The sequence below is a fragment of the Hakea prostrata genome, chromosome 8 (assembly GCF_041222555.1).
Source record: "Hakea prostrata isolate BN-2017 chromosome 8, UWA_Hpros_2, whole genome shotgun sequence".
Classification (NCBI taxonomy): Eukaryota; Viridiplantae; Streptophyta; class Magnoliopsida; order Proteales; family Proteaceae; genus Hakea; species Hakea prostrata.
In genome coordinates, this window is record NC_142607.1 from 897,235 (window position 1) to 918,831 (window position 21,597).

Genomic DNA, 21,597 nt, shown 5'->3' on the forward strand with positions numbered 1-21,597 from the left:
AGGAGTTGATGAAAATAAACCTTGTTAATAACATTCAATACAAGATAAAAGCTAAGCATGCAGAGAGAAGTCATAGAATGAAAGAACTATTGCTATAACCCAAACACAAGGATTAAAATTCCATGTTCATTAATTCATCAAATACTTAAACATTAGAATATTTATGTAAAATCAAGTTACTTTTGGAGATATAACTCCATCTTCTTAGACATGTTTCAACAACATTTTCCTGAAGTTCCATAATACGACTACGACTCATTAGTTTTATGCTTCTACAATTGAAGCAACTCTGGATATTACCTTGTTTTTCTTAAACCATATATATATATATAATGCATCTCCACCAATCATCAGGCATTTACATTTTGATCATAATCTTGTCGGAAATACCTAGTTAACCAAGATACCCAATATATACTCTTGCGACCTTCATTATATTTATTGGGATCTCATCCAAGTTTGAGATGAATTTTGTACAGATGCATAAATATATTTGTTATAGTAAAAAATTATGGTTCAAGCCAAGGAACCAGACCAGATTATTGGGCTAAAACCAAGGCTAAAATATGGGCCAAGAGGACCCGTCCGGCACTTCTTAGACTTGCCACTTCTCGAACTTGCCACTACAACTGGTTTTATATGACTTCTCAGCAGAGAATGGGACAAAAGTGATACTTAACAAATCCATGTCCAAAGTTGTCCACTCAGCATTAAATGGCCTGGTAAAGCTCTCAACTCAGCCTTGAAGGTCCCAAGAGGCATTAAATGCTCTTGTTGACAAATGAGTCTTTCACGTGGCCCAAGCTTACCTTGGACATTGCATCCATCTTCTTGTCCCCTCAATTATGGGCATGTGTCACATCAAGGCTAAAGTTGATGTTGACTTCTCAATCCACCAACAAATCTCTAGCTGATGTAAAGATCACTTAAGCAAGCTAACTTGTCAAGAAAGCCATTCCATGAAATCATTTCCACCCTCCATCTCATCACATGAGCATCCAAGGGCTGTGAAGCATACTAACTTTTTAGGTATGGCTTAATTGTATAATCCCTCACCAAACTTGAACGGGATAAGCTCTGAACATTCTAGCCACCGCTCTCTTTAGCTTTCTAACTCTTAAAGAGCTTGATCTTCATCATCTCTTTGGATTTTCACTCTTCAATGGAGTCTTTGATTTGCTGGCCTGGACTAACTCGATCATCGGAGGTGGCTTCCCGTCCTCAGAGGCGGCCCACTTTCACTTTGTTTTGGTCTCAGGAGCAAGGGCTGGATCAAGAGTGGACCATGGAGCTAAGATCATATTTCTTACACCAACAACATTGTATCGAAGAATGTTAAAGAAAGGAATGCTCGAATACCATCATAGTGACTAAATTCCCTAATGGTATGAAAATATCATGTTTTTTTCATGAACTTAAATGCATGCCTCAAATGTAAGAAAAGGAAAGGAAAGAAGAAATTTGCAATGTACATTCCTCATTTTAACATATGAGACAATTGTAACTAGTGTGTATTTCATGCGAACCGGCCTCTAGATGAGACAAGAGGCTCCACGTTGGTAGGGACGTGTGAAGAATTAGTCATCCTTGACAAGGACAAAAAGGATTCCCACCTCTTTGCAAGACTAAGTGCAGTACCGTTAATGGGAAGGGAATGGTTTTTGGAATTCAGTTATGGTATTCTGTGCAAATGATAGAGGACCGATCATCCTCCAAATGATAAATAGGGATGTAATTGAGAAAGAGAGCATGACTGAAATTATTCCCTCTTCTTCTTTAAGAGAAGCTATCCTTGAAAATAGCCCGAATTCCCTTCCCTACAACTTAGCTCCTAACAATGTTGCTTACTAAGTAAGGAGTAAAGTTAATCTTGCCTCACTTGATAGGGAGAAGAGTACTACATGAGAGGTAAAATATGAAGTTTTCCACACTTGTAGGGGATTACAAAATGTATTGTAATTGTTACCTCACTTAGAAGTGGAAAGAATAAGAGCTTTGCATAGCATCATCAACTGGATGTCTTCTTCATCGAAATAGTAGCTCCTATCCTTGTCATGGCCAGTGGTGGCGAAACCATGCTCTATGAGGGCGTTGTGTGTAATCTGTCACTTACATTGTCTCAATGTAAAGGATAAGCCTCTTAATTCAAATTCAAATTCAAATTCAAATCCACCGTTACTAACTCTATCTTCGATTGATCTTATCTCCAACCGATCTAATTGTACTTCAAATAATATTAATATACATCTCCCACTCACTAAATAGAGTTATGAGACCCTCATTTATAGGCTTGTCTAAGTGATGAACAACTTGGACCATCTTCCCATTAATAGGTGCCATAAGAACACTCTATGCACTTGCAGGAAACTTCATGTTGATCAAAATCAGATCCCATTGGCATCTCCAATACCTCTTCAGAGGTGTTCTCCCACGCATAGGGAACTTCTTCAGTTTTTGCAAAGGCATCTGAAGAAAACAAAGATAATCCACAAAGATGAATTCTAATGAACTCAATAATCCATATATATACCACAATCACACCATAAGCAAAGATGAAATAGTGAAATGTGAGTTATGGATGAATCTAATAAACTAACTACGTGAGTTGCTAACCAGGCAAACACGTTTTAAGATATAATATAAGTCCTCCTTTGAGTTAGTCTCATCACTTTGATCACTAACGGACTGGTTACCTTTACTAAGATCTCGGGTAAGGGGTACGGTCCTCATCATCAACCATGGCTGGGTTATAGGTCTCACTCTCTCTAGTTAGTCAGGTTGCCCCTCGAAAGCGCCACCCTTTGGCAAAACATGTTTTCTTCAACCAATGCCCATGAACGCTCGTATGGGTTGAGTTGGTTTGGCCAGTAGTTTTGGGTGCGCCATGTATTAATGGGTATTCCTATACTAACAGTTCAACCAGAAGTATTGTGGTCATACTAATATTGACTACCCCAATACGGACATTGTTGGTCTTCTATACCCACTTGTGCAGGAGAATTAGAAATCTTATTTGGTTGGAAGGTCAGTAGGTCTCTTGTGCCACTGATCTTTTTCATCCTAGAGAGGGTTGACAGTGCCGAGTGAGGCTCCGAAGGTACCCAATGCTCCAACCAAAATTGTGCCCTGGTTCCTATGGACTCGCCCGTTGGCCGATTGGATGTCACTGCTGCCTCTTTGCGCTGCATCATGTCCCTAGGATCTGCCGGCCCTCATGCATGGTCTCTTGGCACCCACGCATGGTCATCTGGCACTTTGGAACCCTTATCAAGGCCTACAATATAGCCTTAAAACATCTCCTAAGTGGAAATTTAACTCATGACGGGCACATCATAGAGCCTCTTTATAGGCTGGCCCTATCTGATCTTACAAGGGAGGGATGTTGACCTTGCTTCGCTCTTGCTCCTCGCTTGGTCATCATGCTTGTTCACAAAGGTCCCACCAGACGTCGTGAAAAATGTTTCTCAGGATGAATCCTTAAGGAAGAGCCACTTAATTATTCGGTTTGTGGGTCCTCCCCTTTGCCTAAGTATCAGGGACTTCTTTTTAAAAAAGGCTAAACAAAATTGTAAGATCCTTTGAGAGAAAATCGAAGCTTGTAAGCCTTTTGTAAGAAGACAAAAACTCGTAACATCTTTTGAGAGTAGATTGAAAGTCCTTCTATCAGTCATGACCGAAAGATAATCTGCACTTGTAGTCATGTTAGTATTGTTGTTTTACATGTATTATGTATGCCACGAGGAAGACAAGAGGGTTACCACAACCACTATTGGTTTCCCTACGATTTTTATACTCCCTAGCTACCTTGCCTCAAGTGCAGGAACAACTCCAGTAACTGGTCTGCTAATTCTTTTCTCCTGGAATAACTTGCCCAATTGTCCTGTTCAACTGCAGAGGAACTGCTACCCTAACTGCACTGAAACCGATTCAGTCACCTACCCCAAGGCACACTGAGCCCGGATACAACATGCTTCTAACAGTAAGGTCTTCGTTTTTTTCAAATTAAAAACAATAAAAAATACTGACACGTTGCCTGTAACAGGCGATAATTACCTCCAGGCCAATGTCTGACCTCCGATCAGCAACTAGAACTTACTTTATCCGATGCTTTGCCTAAAGACAAACTTCACGAATCTCTCCAGTTCATGATAAAAGAGTACCTTACATAAGTCGTCAGGAAAGCAAGACACTGGCCTGATCTTTCAAGTTCTTGACCACTAGTCAGTATGTTTACCACATAAGTGAGAGAGCTCACACTAGAATAAATCAACAAAAATCTGTCCAGAGACGTAAAATGTATTTCCACTCACAATTCTCTATTCCCAAATTTATACAACCCACTTTCTGTCAGACCAAAAGAGAAAAATGCTCAAGACCATGTAATGTTCAGGGCAATAAACAAACCAGACAAAACAGCTGAAATGATGGGTTTTCTCAGAAGGCCAAAACAAGGACAAAGAAGAAAATGGGGGCCGGGAGGAAGGGAAGAAGACTCACTTATTACGGTACTGCATGATGGCTCATAAATTTACAAGGACCTCATACACCCCACAGGTAGAGAGGCTCTATACGATACAGAAGAAATGGCCAAAAAAGGGTGGCCATCGGCATGTGAATGCTCAGAATGTTCCAGTACAACACACTGTACTGCTGTTAGAAATGAATCAGAGCATACTCTCAGACGAAACAAACTAGAAAGATCACCAAGAACCAGGTGTTGGGCCTCTATATGCAATGGCTGGGGGGATGACCGATAAGTCTGCACTGTTCAGGAAGCAAGGAAGAGACGACCTGCCCATTGACTGACATAAGTTCACCATCAATACCACAACCACCATTTGTGTTTTTACCAGGAATAATCTTCACCGACTTTACCTGCATTCAAATAGATCTGAATCAGATGTCTGGGAATATCAGTTCTATCAAAGCTAAAAAGAAGTGCTATCAACATGCAGCCAGCTCAACGAGAGAGTGAACCCACAAGGCCATGACTCCTATGGGTGGAATAAAATGCCAACTGAGAATTGAAAAGCTAATTATATTACCACAGAACCTGCGGCTGCAGGGACTGGAACACCCTGTGAATCTAAGGTGTCTTATGAAAATCATGGGATTTATTGCATCAACTATGATATGTCAAATCACTCAAGTGACAAGCTATTTCTGGGGCAACTGCCCCCATCATTGGAGTTTAACCTGAAGGTTGTATTCATACCTTGACATACTCTACATAGGGCAATGACAGATGTCGCCCTAACTGTAGACACAGAAAAAATCTCAGTAGCTTCATACGTCCACTCCCATGAACCAACAGTAAGTCCAAAGTCTTATCATCGTGCTCTGCTTTTGGCGCCACCACTTGAACAGTTTGAACAGTCTTGCAGGCATGATTGCATACCAGAACACCAAGGAATTGCCCTTTCTTAAGAACCCACTTCTCTTCATATTTTGGGAAATTTTCTTTTGTGAACTCTGTTTCAACATCATCTGATGGCCCTGGGAGCTCAATAGGGTTCTCTACATCCCAGTTTGGCTCAGTATCCCACTTTGGTTCAGTATCCCATATGGGACCTGGATCGGACATTGTTGATGAAATATCCTCCTTGTCATTGTTGCCCCAAGAAGAACGAGTGTTATCATGGGTTGTAGTCAATCCAGTCCATCCTTTATCAGTCCTTGACTTTGACCTTGTTCTCGGCCAGTTAGGAGTTGCTGACAGTGGCAGCTGGGGATGCAGAACTTCTTCTGGTTCTGCAATTGCATTACTCCTCCCGGATGATTGACGCTTAGATTTTGGATCAAGACCACGGACATACTCAGATGGTTCTGTGCTGCCAGGCATATCCATGTCTCCAGACGTCCGATTAGGGGTCATTAGTGAATCAATACTTGATAGACTGGATGCCCTGGGAATGCCTTCCGCATTTGATTTCCTCACCATGTCTCTGTACAGGTCAGAAACATCAACTGTATCATGAGCACCTGAAACTGCTCCTTCAGGGTTGGATGCCTCTTGTGCTGCAGGAAGATATTCTACTTCAAAGCTGTACTTAGGCAAGCATAAGAACTTGAGGAAACCAGCTACAAAATAGCGTAGGGGACCAAACCGCTTCTGATATTTCTCCGAGAGTTCAAGAACTGTGACAAAGGAGGGGAAACAAAAAAACAAAAGCCAGTGAGTCTTCCACTACATGCCAAGACACTCAAAACAAACAAACACACATACACAAACACATAAAATTTTGTTCATTCATGCAATTTTTGGCTAGATTGCAGCAACTTCCCAAGTTCAATTACAAGTCTTAATTTGACAAACCATAAAGATTGCAGTATCAATCATCTTATGGGATAAAAAATTATAATCACAACAATTGAAAACTAACAAATCAGAGAAAAGAAAGGGTCAATGCATTGAAGCTGCATGGCTTCTGTGTGTCAGCTGTGTAATGGATATATGCATAAACCTTTTAAACCAACTCAGCACCAAATGATCCAAACACAAAGTGGTTAAAGTGATCCAAACAGAGAGTTAAGTGTTGTTACATGGCTTGCATGATAAGAAGTCTAGAAACCATGCATGTTATTCATAATTTCATTAATGGGGTAACATGGACATGTACTGAAGCTTAAAACATTGGAGAAGGAAGGCCATTATGTCCAAGCAACTGACTGCTAACTTCAACAAAACACCCCCATTCTTTATCAGCAACTTAAAAAATGCCTTTGTTCATAACAAATTATATTTTTAACTCTACAAAAAGGAATCTCAACAAAAACAAAAAGTTCTAAATCTGAAAATGCACTCCCCTTTTTACAAAATTAGTCTTGAACCAAGGAAAAACAATTGGAGAAGAAAGACTCCCTCAGCACCAATTTCCGGGACAGATCTTGAGTGGTTTTCAAATATTCTTCTATTTAATTCTTTCCATAAGCCTTCCAACACAGCATATGGATAGGGGATTCAAGAACCCTATCCTCTTTTGCAGGATACCAAGCCAAATACAGAAACATGCTTTCAGGGCCCTTGGCTGACTGAACTTTGAACATGCCAAAATAATACTCCCACATCATTTCTGCCTCAATAAATCTAAAAGCATATGTATTGCTATTTCCTCTTCTTAGGTATTCAAAAGGACAAATGCTCTAATTTTTATTGGTGGAGCTGGTCAGGCTTCCAATGCTAGGGTAGTAATCAAACTGACCTGAGATGAGCTTTGCCAGCTTGGTCGGGACTCATCACCCAAAGACAGCCTAGGTTCATGACAAGCTGAGGGTGCTTACCTGCCAAGAAAGTTTTCGAGGGGTGAGGCATGCCCCCCAGCATGACACAATTCAAGGCACAAGGTTTCACCTCAACTGACAGACAAATGCAGCCCATCTCTCAGGGAATGCCTCAGGGCAGCTGAGTAATGATTCATATTTTATTGCAGGTATCAGCAACCCCTGGACATTCTTGAGAGACTAACTTTGGCTGTTTTTATGCTTCTGGTTCATTAGCTTGATTATTGATGTGTTGAACTTTTAAAAGTGAAACATGCTCATGTAATATGAACCAGGATATAGGGTCTGGCTGATTGACTCTAGGCTTTAGAATACCCTATGGTTGAAGGATTGGGTTGGTTATGGGGTTCTAGGGTTAGGATTGGCTAGTGTTTTTAGCCTAGGGTCTGCTGAACCAAGTCTGAAACCTTGCTGTAATTTTGAGCTCAGAATTGAATTCAAAGCTAGGGTATTGAGAATTAGGGTTTTTTAAGATCCTAGGGTTTCTAGGGATTGGATAAGGGTTAGGGTTAGGTTGTGTGTTTTGAAGGATGGGGATGCTAATCCCAAAGGGGTTTAAAATTTGGCTAATTGGTTAAGTAGTTTTAGGGTTTTGAAGTTTCTAGGGTTTAGGGTTTTCTAATGAAGAGGATGTAAATTGCAGAAAAGTCTAGAGTTTGAAGAGGGATGGGCTGGTACTTTAGGTCAAAGGTAGGGTATGGGGAAGGGATTCTAGTTCCTATTAGAGGTAGGAAAGGGGGTAGGGTATCCTAAGGTTTTAGAATAAGTTTATTTTCTGATTCTGGATTTTCTGGAAAAATACTAAACTGCCACCAGTTAGAGAAGAAAAGAAAAAGAAACAGTAAGGCGGAGGGGCTGTAACTAAGCTTTTGGGCGAGGGGACAGTAGGGGTTTAACAAATATTGAAGGGGGAGGGATCCTAAATCTCCGCAGGGTTGGGTAGGGGTTGGAGAATGTCTACGATGGGGGGGAATTGCTGGAATTGTAGAAACTAGGGTTTAAGGGAATGGGGGAGAGCTGTGGGGGGCAGAGAAGAAGGGCAAGGATGGAGTTGAGGATGGCTTGTGATTACTTGAAGATGGAACATGGCTGCTGGGCTTGAAGAAGGTTGTTGTAATTTCATAAACACTGCAGTAAGAACACTCCTCTGAAGTAGCCGCAGGCTACTCTAGGAACCCTCGACCTCCTTTGGTTGCCTCCAAAACTCAAATCATAATTTTCTGTGCATATATTCAGGTATATATAGGGTTCGGCCAAAGGACTAAAGGGATAGGGTGTTTGAACTTACATTTGATCCTGATTGTTTTCAGCTTCAGATTAAAAATTCCTAGGGTTAGGGTTTTGGGAGAACTAAAGTTTCAATTTCTAGGGTTCATGTAGAAGGTTCAGGGCTGATACTTAGGGTCAACTGCTAGCGGAGGTGAGAAGATAATGATCCTAGAAGGGAAGGGATTTGTTAAGTGGGATTGGGAGTAATACACATTGGGGTTTCAGATTGTAGGATTTTTACAGGGCAATTAGGGCTACGGTTGGGGTCAAGTGTTAGATGGTGAGAGGGGGTTGTGATTCTGGAAAGGGAGGGGAATTTGGTGGAGGGAATTGGGAGAGAGGGATTTTTAGGGTTTAGGAAGAAAATAGGGAGGCCACAAGAGAAAGAGGGAAGAATTAGGAGGTATGATGGGGTAGGAGATGGGGGCAGGGTCAAGGGTTAATGCTTACCAATTTTAGGAGGCTGGTGATGGAGCAAAGAGGGGGGCGGAGGGGAAGAAAAACTGATCAAACAAGCTGCCACAGGCCTTCCTATGCTGGAAACCCTAGTAATCCACTCGATCCCTTGATCTCTGCTATAATTCTCCTTCAATAATTTTATTCATCAAAAATTGATTAGGTCACAAGCGTAGCTATATATTTATAGCCTTTATTAGACAACTACTAGCATTCAACTTAGAAATAGAAACAACATAGGACTTCAATCCTAAATATGACTCTTGCGTCAAGTAGGACACTTACTTATCTCAACCTAGGCTGACTCAAATAATAAAATAAAAGGACTAAACCCCTAACAGAATTCTGATCTTAACTGGACCTAACTAGACTTGACTAGGACAGCCCATGCTTACAAAACTGCCCTTGATTTGGATCAAACTCCTGTGGGGCCGCAAGATGCAGGACAGCCATAGGTCCTCTTGCAGCCCTTGGGACATCCTACATCAATGCATGCATGCTTTTGTCTGCAATTGTACTAAGAAACCAAATGTCTTCATCAAATGTTGGTTTTCATATAAAAATAAATGAATGACATCATAAGTAGTTCAAAAAAAAAAAAAATTAATAAATCAAAAAATCAAAAACAAAGAGAAAGTGTATATAAATTGAAATAAAGTGGGGGTCAAAAGCTCAAAAGATGGCAAAACAAGTTCTTGGATGCAATAGGGCAAAAGAGTGTCAGTCCCTGTATTAGTGGAGAGGCAATCATTTGGTCAACCTAAAAAAATCAATGAACTAAGCTTGATGCTCATAGTTTAGCTAGACTAAGGTAATCTAGGGTGGAGATCCTTAACTTTTTTACACACACACTAAAGGGCACCCCTATGAGTAAATTTATGGCAGCTGAGTTTAATTGGCCATGTGTTTGAAATGAAAATCAAGATCAGAAGGCAACTTCTGAACAACTACTATCCAAGTGCATTGCTAAACCAAATTCTTTGTTCTTTCTTTTATTGTCTTAGAGTTTTCTATTGTTTTGTCATGTTAAGCGGTTTTCTTTTCATCGCTCAAGGTCAAGCAATATCTTAAGTTTGGGGTTGTGATAACTATAGGAAATAGAATTATTTCAAATGCTTTTATGCAAGACATAGCTTGATTTAAGAGTGATTTCTATTCACTCTTATTTTTTCTTTTGTGCATGCTATTACTTAAATTGTAATTTAGATTGTCCTAATCTTCAGGTTAATTTAGTTCTTTTATTTTGTTTCTGTAGGAATTAGTTTTTCCATGAAATTGCTGAATCTTTACTTTTTGGCCTTGTAGGAAGTGAAGCACTATGCTGAGAAAAAAGGGGGGGGGGGGGCAAGAGATGGGGATGTAGACAGAGATCAGAAAATTCAAGTTTGCGGCAGAGAAGCAACAGCAACCCAGCATAATTTCTCCAGAATTGCTCACTTAAGCTGACGTGGCAGACATTTTTGTCTTACTATGTAAAGGATCTCAGCCATTAATTTAAAGGACAATTGTACAACTCCTTGTTTTTACCCTAGCACAAAAAGAAGAAATAGATGAGAGCTTAGGGAAGAGGTGACAGCACTAAGAAGGAAACAGCTAGAAACACAGGGAGGAACAGCTGGAGAGGATTACAGCAGCGTGGAAACTTCATCTGGCTCTCCAAACTTGGTTTATCTTTTCAATTTTATCTCTGGTGGTTGTATTCCAATGATATCTGTAATTACCTCTTTGTCATTGAGCATTAGTATGAGCTAATTCCATTTTATGTTGGGATGATAAGAGTATTATTCTACAAATGTTGGGATGATAGACTATTATTATGTATTATTCTGCATATGTTGGGATGATAGACTATTATTATGTTTGGATGATAAAGAGTATTGGTCAGGGAAAAAAATTTATTCTGTTCTAAGCAACTCTGTAAATGCGGGGAATTTCCCAAGTTAGGGTTTGTAGTTTTTTGGGGTTTTGAGATTGTAGGATTTCTACAGTTAGGGTTAGGGTTGAGGCGGGAGTCAAAGATAAAGTGATTGTGAGGTACTAATTCTAGGAATTAGGGATTTAGGGATTAGGTGAAGGAATTTCTGCAACGAACTCAGGATGGGGTAGTATAGAGTTTTAGAGGAAGGAAAAGAGTGGGAAGACAGGTGGGTTCCTAAAGGAGGGATAATAGGGGGAAGGGGGATGGAGGGTTTAGAGTTTATTGAAGAGGATGTGGGGCCACTGCTGTATGAAAGGAAGAGGGGGAGCGAGGTCTGCAAAGGGGAAAGAAGAAAGGGGGCGTGCGCCGGGGGGGGGAGATGGGCGGGAGGGGTGGAATTGAATTGGGTATGAGGTAGGGAATTGAACTTACTTGCTGGAGAGTGGACTGGTTCTCTCAAGGTTGTTGTAGTGTCACAAGGCTGCCGCACCGCAGGGTTAAGAAGTAGAAGAAGATGAAGAAATTTGCTAAAATTCAACACTCAGCAGTGGGACCCTTTAAGTAAAAATTCCTAGACAAATACGACTTGCAAAATTAGAGATCAACTTTAACAAGGAATCCTAGTTGAAATTTGGTTCCAACTTCCAACAAGGAGTCCTATAAGGAATCTCACAACTAACTTAATTAAGAAAACAGAAGTAGATCTAACTCCTAACAGCAGGGGAAACTAACTGGACCACTCTGACCCCAAGGGAATGACCAAAATACCCTTAGGGCACTCGGCCAGCTCTAGATGCTGCATGGTCTGGGGGCTATGTAGTGACCTATACTAACTGACCCTGGTTACATCAGCCACACAAAGAAAAACCCATCATCACTCACCACCACCCTGGAAGAGCTCAAAAAATCTTGCTACCTCAGTAGTCATGAGCAGATGAAATACTACAATCAAGATTCTGTCCACAGGAGGGATCCACCTTCCACCAATTCATTCACATTTGGTCATCTCCATAATTTCCCCAGGATCTCCTAGGGTAGACTACAAGGGTAGGCTACACCCACCAACAAACTCTTGAAGTACTTTGCCCATGTCTACAAGCAGCCCCAGAAGACTTCCTTGACAAAGAACACTTGGACAACAACCAGGATCATAATGGAATAGTGGAAGATAAAGAGCTGCTGCCCATGCCTACTAAAGTAATATCAGAAGAGCTTGAGACAGACTTCAGGACAGGGACAGTTTAAGATGAAGAGGAGACTTAAGCCCTTAATGAAGAGGTCATGTAGACTGATGATGGTGCTATGAAAGCTTAAAAGGATATGGTAGGAACAATAACACCATCTGGAGATGTGCCTGAAGAATTGCCTTCCCTCTCTGAAGTTCATCAAACCTCTGACCTAGCTCCTGATCCTGTTCTATCCAAAGAAGAGGTACTATCTAAAACCCCAACGATGGGAGACTATACATGTAGAGGAGATTCCTCTAGAAGAAGAGACCAAGGCAATCAAGGCAGACATGTTACAAGGTAAGGAAGATATTGAGAGCACTCTCTTGTAAAACAATCAAAGTCCTAGAGTATGCAACACTGACTTTTGACATGAAGAATCACAAGGTAGAAGATGGTACTAGAGATGTCCATGACAACATGATGCTGTATAAGTGGAAGCTAACCATAAAAAAGACTCAAGGAGCATAATGGCTAACTTCAAGCATGAGTATAATGACTCTGTCCCTACCCCCATGGCTCTCCAAAGAGAAGGCCCCCAGACTCGAACACTTCCTTCCTCTCATTCCTACATTTTGACTAGGATGGTACAAGCTGCAGCACACATGTTACTCCCACACAACATTACAAAATTCGAGGTCGAATTTTTTCCAAGGTGAGAATTGATGTGAACCAAGTCCAGGACCACCCAAAGAGAGCCCAAGGAAGTTACTAGTTACCCGCATCCCAAGCAATTTCAGCCAAGCACGGGTTTTTTCGGCTGAGTCAACTAGGATTTTATTGGGTCCAGAATGATTGGGGGACCCTAGGTCTACTTTTTTTTTTCTTTTCTTTTTTTTTTTTTTTTTTGGGGGGGGGGGGATTTTGTTAAGTATTATATAACCATAGTTAGGTTAGGATTCGTAAGTTGTGGAGGAATCCTTTAGTTTTGTCCTACTTACAAGGATTCCATATCTACGCTTTAGAATTCAATTTGGACTTTGTGGGAGTAAGACATGAAGGTTCCTTCTGTGAGTAGGAGTTTTTAGTCAAATAGGATTCTAGTTTGAGTTTGTCTTGCAAGTTAGAGTCCTTGTGTGAGTTCCTTCTAAAGGCTTTTGAAGGACCATCATGCTGGAGTCGTGGGTTCCCTAAGGGGGAACTTGCAGCAGTCCTAGAAGAAGAATTTTCTAGCAGAATTTGAAGAATAACCCTGAATTCCTGCACTCTCAAGTAAGTACAAGCCCCACACCAATCCAAGTCCCCTTCTGATGTAAATTGTACCTAGGAGGAATATAGGGCCTAGGGTTACTTTCCCCAAAACCTACGGCCCCTAGTCATACCAGGGTATTTTGGCCATTTTGACAATTTTCGTGGAGTACAAGGTTAGAGTGTCCTTGGGTCCAACATGTTATTAGGACCCTAGATCTACTTTTCTTTTTTTATTCAAGTCAATATTTTGCAAGTAATTGAAGAGTCCCTGTCTAGGTGGGATTCCTAAGTTGTGAAGGAATCCCCTAGTTTCAATATGTTTCTTGTTAGGATTCCGTATCTAATCTAGGATCCAAATTGAATATTTCTAGAGTGAGATACGATAAAAATTTTGTTTGAGTTGGAGTCCTGAGTCAAGTGGGAGTTTGATTTAAATTATAGGTAAGGGTCTAGTATGCTTTTATTTTAGGAAGTTGACTCCTTTTGTGTTTTCCTTCATGTAGACTATAATTAAGCGATGATAGAATTTACAATCAATCTTGAAATATTGAATAAAATCAGAATTTGAAGGAAGGAGTGGAGTCATGGGCTCCTAAGAGGAATCCCACCGCAGTGTGTGAATAATTTCTGCAAATCTTCATCTTCTTCATCCCTTTCAAGCCTACGCAGCAGCTATACTTAAGCATCACAGCAGCCTAAAGTCCTCCCATATAAGTATAAACCGACACTTCCACTACCTCTTAAGTCTACAAAACCACCCCCATTCCCAGCGGCAGCAGCATCACCTCTCCCCTCTTAACTCCTTAATCCCCACCCCTTAGCCCCCATTTACTTACTAATAGAAACAAACACCCCAACACTAGGGCCTCAGTCCTGCTGTTATTTCCTTGTATAAACCATAGTTCCTTATTCTGAAATTTTTCCTGCACTTCATCTTTTTCAATAAAATTCTGCTTTCATGCTCAACCCCTGGACCAAAGCCTAATCCAGCATAAACCCTCAATTAAAACCCAAAACCACTTAGGAATACAGGAATACAACTCCTACACCTACTCTACTTCCCCTTCCAAATCCTAACCCTAGTTGACTTCCCAAGAGTCCTACTCCAAGTAGGAAACCCAACATTGAGCCTTAAACCCATAGAACCTAATCTAAATGCATCAAATAACAACAGCAGTCTTTCATTCATCCCTAAATCCCTTTAATACTTACCCTATTTGCAGTTCCAGACCTGAATTCAAAGATACAGCAAGGTTTCAAGCTGAAACCCCTAAGGTCCATCTACCCTAAGCCTGGCCAAACCCTTCTAGACCCTTGACTAACCCTTGGAAACCCTAAACCCACCTAAAACCCTTCAACCGAAGGCCATTACAGCCTTAGGAGACTGCTGATTCTCAGGAAAGAGAGCCCAGAATGAGCTTGATCCTAGGGCAATAATCTAATAACTAAACCCTAAAAGCAGATTCACACACCTTCCCTCTACTCCTCTCCCATCCGAAGCCTTCCCCTATTCCGCCCAACCCTACTCTGCATTACAGCCCCACCCCCCTACCATCATAAGGTAATTCCCCCACCTCTCTCAAAACCCTGCAGCAGCCTTAAAAACCCTCCCCAACCCTAAACCTCAATCCCATAAACTTACACTACCAATCCCAGCCTTTATTCTTTCTTTTCTTCTTCTTGTTCTTCCTTTTCTACAAACGACAACTTCTTGTAGTTCAAGAAATTAAGACAGCACCTTCCTAAACCTAAGACTACCCCATCCCCTTGACCTAGACCCCTCCCCTTTAGGAGTTAGAATCCCATCACAGCCCTTACCTTTAACCCAAGGATTCAGGCCTTCCAGTCCCTCTAAAACCTAGAAATTCCAAAAATTCATCTTCTCCATTAGAAAACCCTAGATGCTAGAAGCTTCAAAAGCCTAAAACTGGCAAATGAATTAACCAAATCTTAAACCCTTTCAGGATTAGCATCTCCATCCCTCCTTGAATACTTGATCATATCTTAGGCTCTATCCAAACCCTAGAAACCCTAAATTCCAAAACCTAAAGTTGAACATCCAATTCTGAAAATAAGAAGGCAGCAAGGTTGCAATCTTGGTTCAGCAAAACCCTAGCCCCAAACCCTAGCAGAATCTAACCTTACTCTTTCTAAACCCTAGAACCAGTAAACCAGCCAATTGCTTGCACTTGTAGGGTGCTACAATCCTAGAAGACTGATGATTCTTAGGAAGAGGCACCTGAAGTGGACATAGATCTAGGGCATTAGCTCAATAAACCAAACCCTAGATCCAGGTTCACATCACCCTTTTTGTTATTATGTTGATTTTTCTATAATTTTCGAACTTCACAAGACACAAAAAATTCAAGGTCAAATTTGCGCCAATCTAGTCGTCAAATCTGTCTCACACTTAAGGTACACTTAATCCCATTTTGACCATCTAATTTCAAGATTTACAGATTTTCTTGGATTTTCGTATTCTTTAAAAACCCCAAAACAAACCGTCATACCCTTATATCTTCCAATTTAACCGTCCAAACCTCACTAAACTTGGGAGGATATCCCTATACCATTCAATCTATTCTAACGCTTATAGACCCCAATTCCCCATCTTAAGGAATTTATCACATACCTCTCATGGGCCAAGTAAACATTGAGACCTGTTGAAACCTAACCGTTTTCACATGAAATCAAACCTAACCATCCTGTGTGATTATTGAGCCATTCTACATTAAGCACATCCATCCTTTCTAGCAACATCATCCCATCACAGCCCAAATCACAAAGAACCCCATTAGCCCATAACTGAAATTTCAAGAAACCCTTTCTTGGTTCTGTTTGAGTTGGTTCTCTTAGGGCCGGTTTGGTTACATGAGTCTGGAGATTTCAAATATCTAGAGATTTCAAATCTATAGACTTCAAATCTATGGAGTTATAATTTATAAAATTGTGTTTGGTTGGGAAGAAATCGTGATTCATCCTAAATTTATTTGATCGCGATTTTGGATGCATTGTAGCTTTTTGAAATCTCGGATTTCACCCCTCCCTAATCCGTTCCCTTTTCACTAACGTGATCGGTTTCTGAATCTAGAGTTTTTCCCACGGGTATTTTCGTTCTGTCCGTTTGATCTCTGTTCTGTCCACGGCCCTTCTGGATTTTGGAAGCATTGGTCCTCGTTCAGTTGAGGCTACGTCATCTCCTAGATGAAAGCAATTACCAGCAGTTAGTTAGGAGACTTATTAACCTTTCCCATACTAGACCGTATATGGCATATGCTGTCAGCCTGGTTAGTTTGTATATGCATAATTCTTACTCCTCACACGTTGAGGTTGTACACACACACACACACACACACACACACATATATATATATATATAGAAACTTGCAATACGTGAAGGCAGCTCTAGGAAAAGGAAGTTTCTCCTCATGACCATGTCCAAATTAAATCCTATACAGATGCAAAAAGTCCAGATAATCAAGAACAACATTAAATTTGCACATACAATGGTGGCAATCTGGCCACATGGAAAAGCAAGAAACAAATAGTGTTTGCAAGGTCAGGTGCTAAAGCTGAATTGCAAGGAATGGCCCATGGAATCTGTGAGTTATTATGGCTGAAAGACTTACTACTAGATCTTTGTATTACTGTGGAAATTCTTATGCACCTATACTGAAGTCTGTAATAAGCATTGCTCATATCTAGTTCAGCATAATATAACCATGTAGAGACTGACTGTCTCTTTACCAAAGAAAAGATTGAACAAGGTCTTATAGCATTTCCTACGTTCCAACTGATTCTAAGTTATCAGATGCCTTTACTAAAGGGTCAAATACTATGGTTTTTACTTCTAATGTTGGAAAGCTGAGTATGATCAATATCTATATAATAAATTGAGGGGGAGTGTCATAATATGGGTACAAGTGGTAAATTGTCCATAGGTTTTTATTTATGTTGCTGTAAGGGAATTTTTTTCTCTTGCACTCTTCACAAATTTTATAAATAAGCAGACATGTCACATACACATAATAATCCCCGTCCAACACCAAATTGGCCTATTTCCCTTTGAAATCAACTTAGGGTTGATATATATGGGTGTTAAGCCTTCAGCAGGTTATGTAGTCATGGGCCCATTCTATGGACCCATTTAGTGTTTAGGCCAAATATAAAAATAGGTTATTTATTTCGTTTAAATTAGATCAGGTCTATTAAGAGTAATGTAACTTGATCAAATAGATCTTATCAGGCCCTGATACACCTTCATTAGATAAGCCTTATCAGGAAGGTACACGAGTAAACAGTACTATTAGGTTAGTATTTAGTATTAAGAGTCGTATTTCAAATTTAGTTTCTACGTTGAGTACAACTAAGAATGTAAATGAGAGGTCAAATGTACAACCCCTGCACATGTAACAGAATTCAAAATTCAGATTTCAGATTAATAAAAAGTTATCTATTACTACCTAAATGTGATTGTGAGGTTAGAACTGCTCCATTGGTTGTAAGTACTTCCAAGTGATCGAGTTAGCAACTTCTAGGCTTTCAACTTGATGGTTCTCCTTTGGCTGTGCTTGCAGCTTGCCTCTACATCAGTCAGTTCATTACCAGGCTTGTACTCCAGGTAAGTAGTAAGTCAGCAGCTTCAAATCCCACCTTCCACTCTCTTAAGTTTATAGAAAAGGAAAAGGGGGGGGGGGTCAATGGGAGGAAGATTGTGCCATGAGAGAAGCAAGGAGATCAACATGTTTCAAATATACAACATGGATTCTGGCAATACAATGTAGTTGGACATTAAAGTCTATCAAAAAATCAGCCTCCCATGGAGGTAACTCTTTGTTGGCTAGCCAAGAAGATAGCAAGTTACAAATTCTAAACCCTACCCATCCAATCCCTTCTTCATCAACATAAACCCTATTTCCCTACTAACCAATTCTACCATCAGAGTTTTACCACATTGCAGATCCATCATCCCTACAACTCGATTAACACTTGATCCCAATTGTAGCCCCTTCCATCCATCCAAAAGCCTAATTTCTTGCTGCCCTAAATTCTTAAAACCCCAACCGTATATCCTTAAAACCCAAACCGAGACCCTACAATTCCTTAAAACCCTAATCCTAGACCCTTTAAAACCCTAAACCGAGACCTTCAAAACCCTCAACCTAATTCCAGAACAGTAGGGAACTGGTGCAGCATTTGGTTAATTATAGACTCACAATAAAAGAGGACTCAGCAACTGATCTAGAACACCGTTTTGACCCTAAATAGAAGCTTGAATCAGTTCTGGCCTAAATCTCTTGAAACCCTAATTATTCATATTGCTAACCATCTAAAGATCTTAGATTATGGGCCTCGTTCACTTGAGGCTACATTATATAAGATTAAAGGGTGTTGGATAGTACACTCAATTTCCCACCTCTCCATGTCCCCATGAATACAAAGAAGCTAGTATGCATGGACCATACTAATCGTATCTCAAAATTATATCACTTCTGATGGTGTAGAATCTAGAGATTCATCTTAATTTTATCTCCATTATAGACTTTATTATTCTTATTGCTAAGTATTATGTATATCTATTTTATATGTACAAGTATAAACAGTAGAATCAAGTAAAACTTCTTGCCCAGAAAAGAATCAGGTAAATAGTTGGCTAGTTGGGCCAAATAAGAACATGAATCCATAAATAGTCCATATGCAAAACAAAATATTAAAGTAACTGGAAGACTTTAAACATAAGAATAGTGATTTACCATCACTGACAAAACCATAATATGAGACTGTCATGCCAAAGTGAATGGTACCAGTTTCTATCCACTCAACAGCAAAGACATCTGTGGCTGTCAAACCACCCTGCTACCACCAAAAGAAAGTTAGAAAGTGCCCAACTTGATGTAATGTTCATCATCAATACATTCCAAAGCTGAATATGACAATCTTAAGTTCTGATATCTTGAAAGTATGGTATGTTATCCTGTAATTGATTTTAGAAGCATCCAAATTGGGAGGGGTTGTTGCTTTTTAAGATAAATGACCAATTTCTTCCTACTATCAAGTATTAAGTATTCTTTTGGTGAGAGATAAGTCCACCTTTATTGGGGTAAAACTTAAATAAGGGTCAGCTGCCTCTTCTTTCGTTTTGGGGAAAAGCCCCAATGGGGAGTTAAATTGATAAGCCTATTTATTGTCAGGTGTTGGTCCTTGCAAACTGAGCTACCCCTTGGGGTTGCAAGCTCCCAGGTTGCACATGTAATCACCAAACCACAAGAAGTTCCAAAAAACAATCAAGAAAATTAAGCATGTCGCATAAGCAACTCTTTTTGCAAATGTGAAAGCTTTTATTTATTTATCTAAAATGGGTTCAGCTACATGGATCTAATAGAAGCTAACAACAATAATAGAAAAGGAAGGTAAGATGAAAGTGAAAAAGAAATCAAAATTATAGTCATAGTAGAATCCTAGGAAAATCTCCTTACAGGGTCAGTAACATGGGTCTTCGTCCTCCGAACAAACTATTTGTGATCAAACTGGGACCGAGCCCTACCATATGCATATCCTTTTTTAACACTACTATTAGTCATTTATTGCCTGCCCCTTTGATCATGACCCTGTGATGCAAAGTGTTTCCAGTGGCAGCATAGGCCTAGGGTTACTTTTTCAAAAACCTTACGGCCCCCCTAATCATAGCAGTGGTATTTTGGTCATTTTAGTACTTTCGTGGAGTCCAAGGTTAGGGTCATTGGGTCCAGCATGCTATTAGGACCCTAAATCTACTTTTCTTTTCCAATTTGAGTCATTATTTTGTGAGATATTGAAGAGTCCTTGTCTAGGTATAATTCCTATGTCGAGAAGGAATCCCCTAGTTTCAATCTGTTTCTTGTTAGGATTCCATATCTACTCTAATTTAGTGTCTCGAGTCAAGTAGAAGTCTAAATTAAACTTGGATTGCAAGTTAGAATCCAAGTGGGTTTCCCACATTGAGTCTTAGTTTGTTTTCTTTGAGACAATAAATAAAGCCTCCATTCTCTGTAATTGACAAGTTAAATTAAATAAAAATTGAGATTGAGTTTGCAGGCAAGCTAGAGAAGTTGTGGTCTCCTAGAGGGGGCTTGCAGCAATTCCAAGAGAGAATTTCCTGCAGCTGCCTTCCAATAACAGCAAGCTTCTTCAACTCCAGCAGCATTAAACCCTTCCCAAAGTAAGTACAATACATCCCAGCCCCTTCCCAGCCCCCTTCTTCACCTTCCCTACAATCCACAACCCTTCCCACCCCTTCTCTGCGGCGGCAGCAAACTCCAACCCCTTCAATTCCCTGTCTCCCAGCCCCTAAACATCCCTTCTTCCCCCTAAAGGATCACACCAACCTCTAGGCCACAGTCCTACTATTAGTTTTTTAATTAAACCCTATTTTCCTAGGTTTGAAAAATTCCTGCACTTGATCTTCTTCCTTGGAAAACTCTGCAATAAATCTTCAACCTCTACACCTAAAACCTAGAACCCACCCATACTCTCAGCCAAACCCCTAAACCCCTACGATTATCATCTCCTATTCCACTCTACTTCCCCATTCAATCCTAGGCCTAGCCAACACCTTCTAAGAGTCCTACTACAATTAGGAAACCTCAATTTAAACCCTACACCTATAGATCCTAATCTGAAATCACAAAATGCAAGTAATCCAATTCCTAACCTAACTGAACCTATAATCCATTAAAACCATAAATTCCAGATCTGAAATTATACGTTACAGCAAGGTTTAAGCTTTAAAACCTAAACCCTTTAATCCTAAGCCCGGGCCAATCCTTCTAGACCTATACCTAACCCTCATGAACCCTAAAACCATCAAAACATGAATTAAAGGTATTTCCAGCTCTAGAAGACTGCTGGTTCTCAAGAGAGAGAGGTCCTGGAGTGAGCCTGATTCTAGGGCATTATTCCAACAACCCTAGAATCTCGTTCACATCACCATGCCACCTCAAGCAGCTCTCATGGAGTTTGGCTTGGATTGGTGCAACCCAAATTGGTTTTGACATAATCATTCCTTACTTTACCTCTCGCGGTCTTACTACACATCCCCATCTCTACCACACTCATCTTATTCAAATAACTCTCTTCTTAACTGCCAAAAATTCCCCTCTAATATTACAGTGCATTTTCATCTCTGCCACACTCATCTTATTTATATTACTCATCTTAACTGCCAAACATTCCCCCCATATGCCATAGCTGGTCTAATTATAGTCCCATATATTTTCC

The 21,597-nt window shown here is 40.3% G+C and overlaps 1 protein-coding gene across 2 annotated transcripts in view; it reads right to left on the minus strand.

Annotated features, from left to right (window-relative positions):
• Window positions 1-4,173: 4,173 nt before the first annotated feature.
• Window positions 4,174-21,597, minus strand: part of LCBK1 (long-chain base (LCB) kinase 1) — a 58,963-nt gene continuing 41,539 nt past the window's right edge. For both annotated transcript variants that reach the window (XM_089167506.1, XM_089167505.1), the window contains exons 7-9: window positions 19,095-19,194; window positions 5,216-6,138; window positions 4,174-4,875 (exon numbers count right to left, since the gene is read on the minus strand). In XM_089167506.1, coding sequence (XP_089023632.1) covers window positions 4,726-4,875; window positions 5,216-6,138; window positions 19,095-19,194 — 1,173 coding nt within the window. In that variant the 3' untranslated portion in view covers window positions 4,174-4,725. The remainder of the gene's footprint in view (window positions 4,876-5,215; window positions 6,139-19,094; window positions 19,195-21,597) is intronic.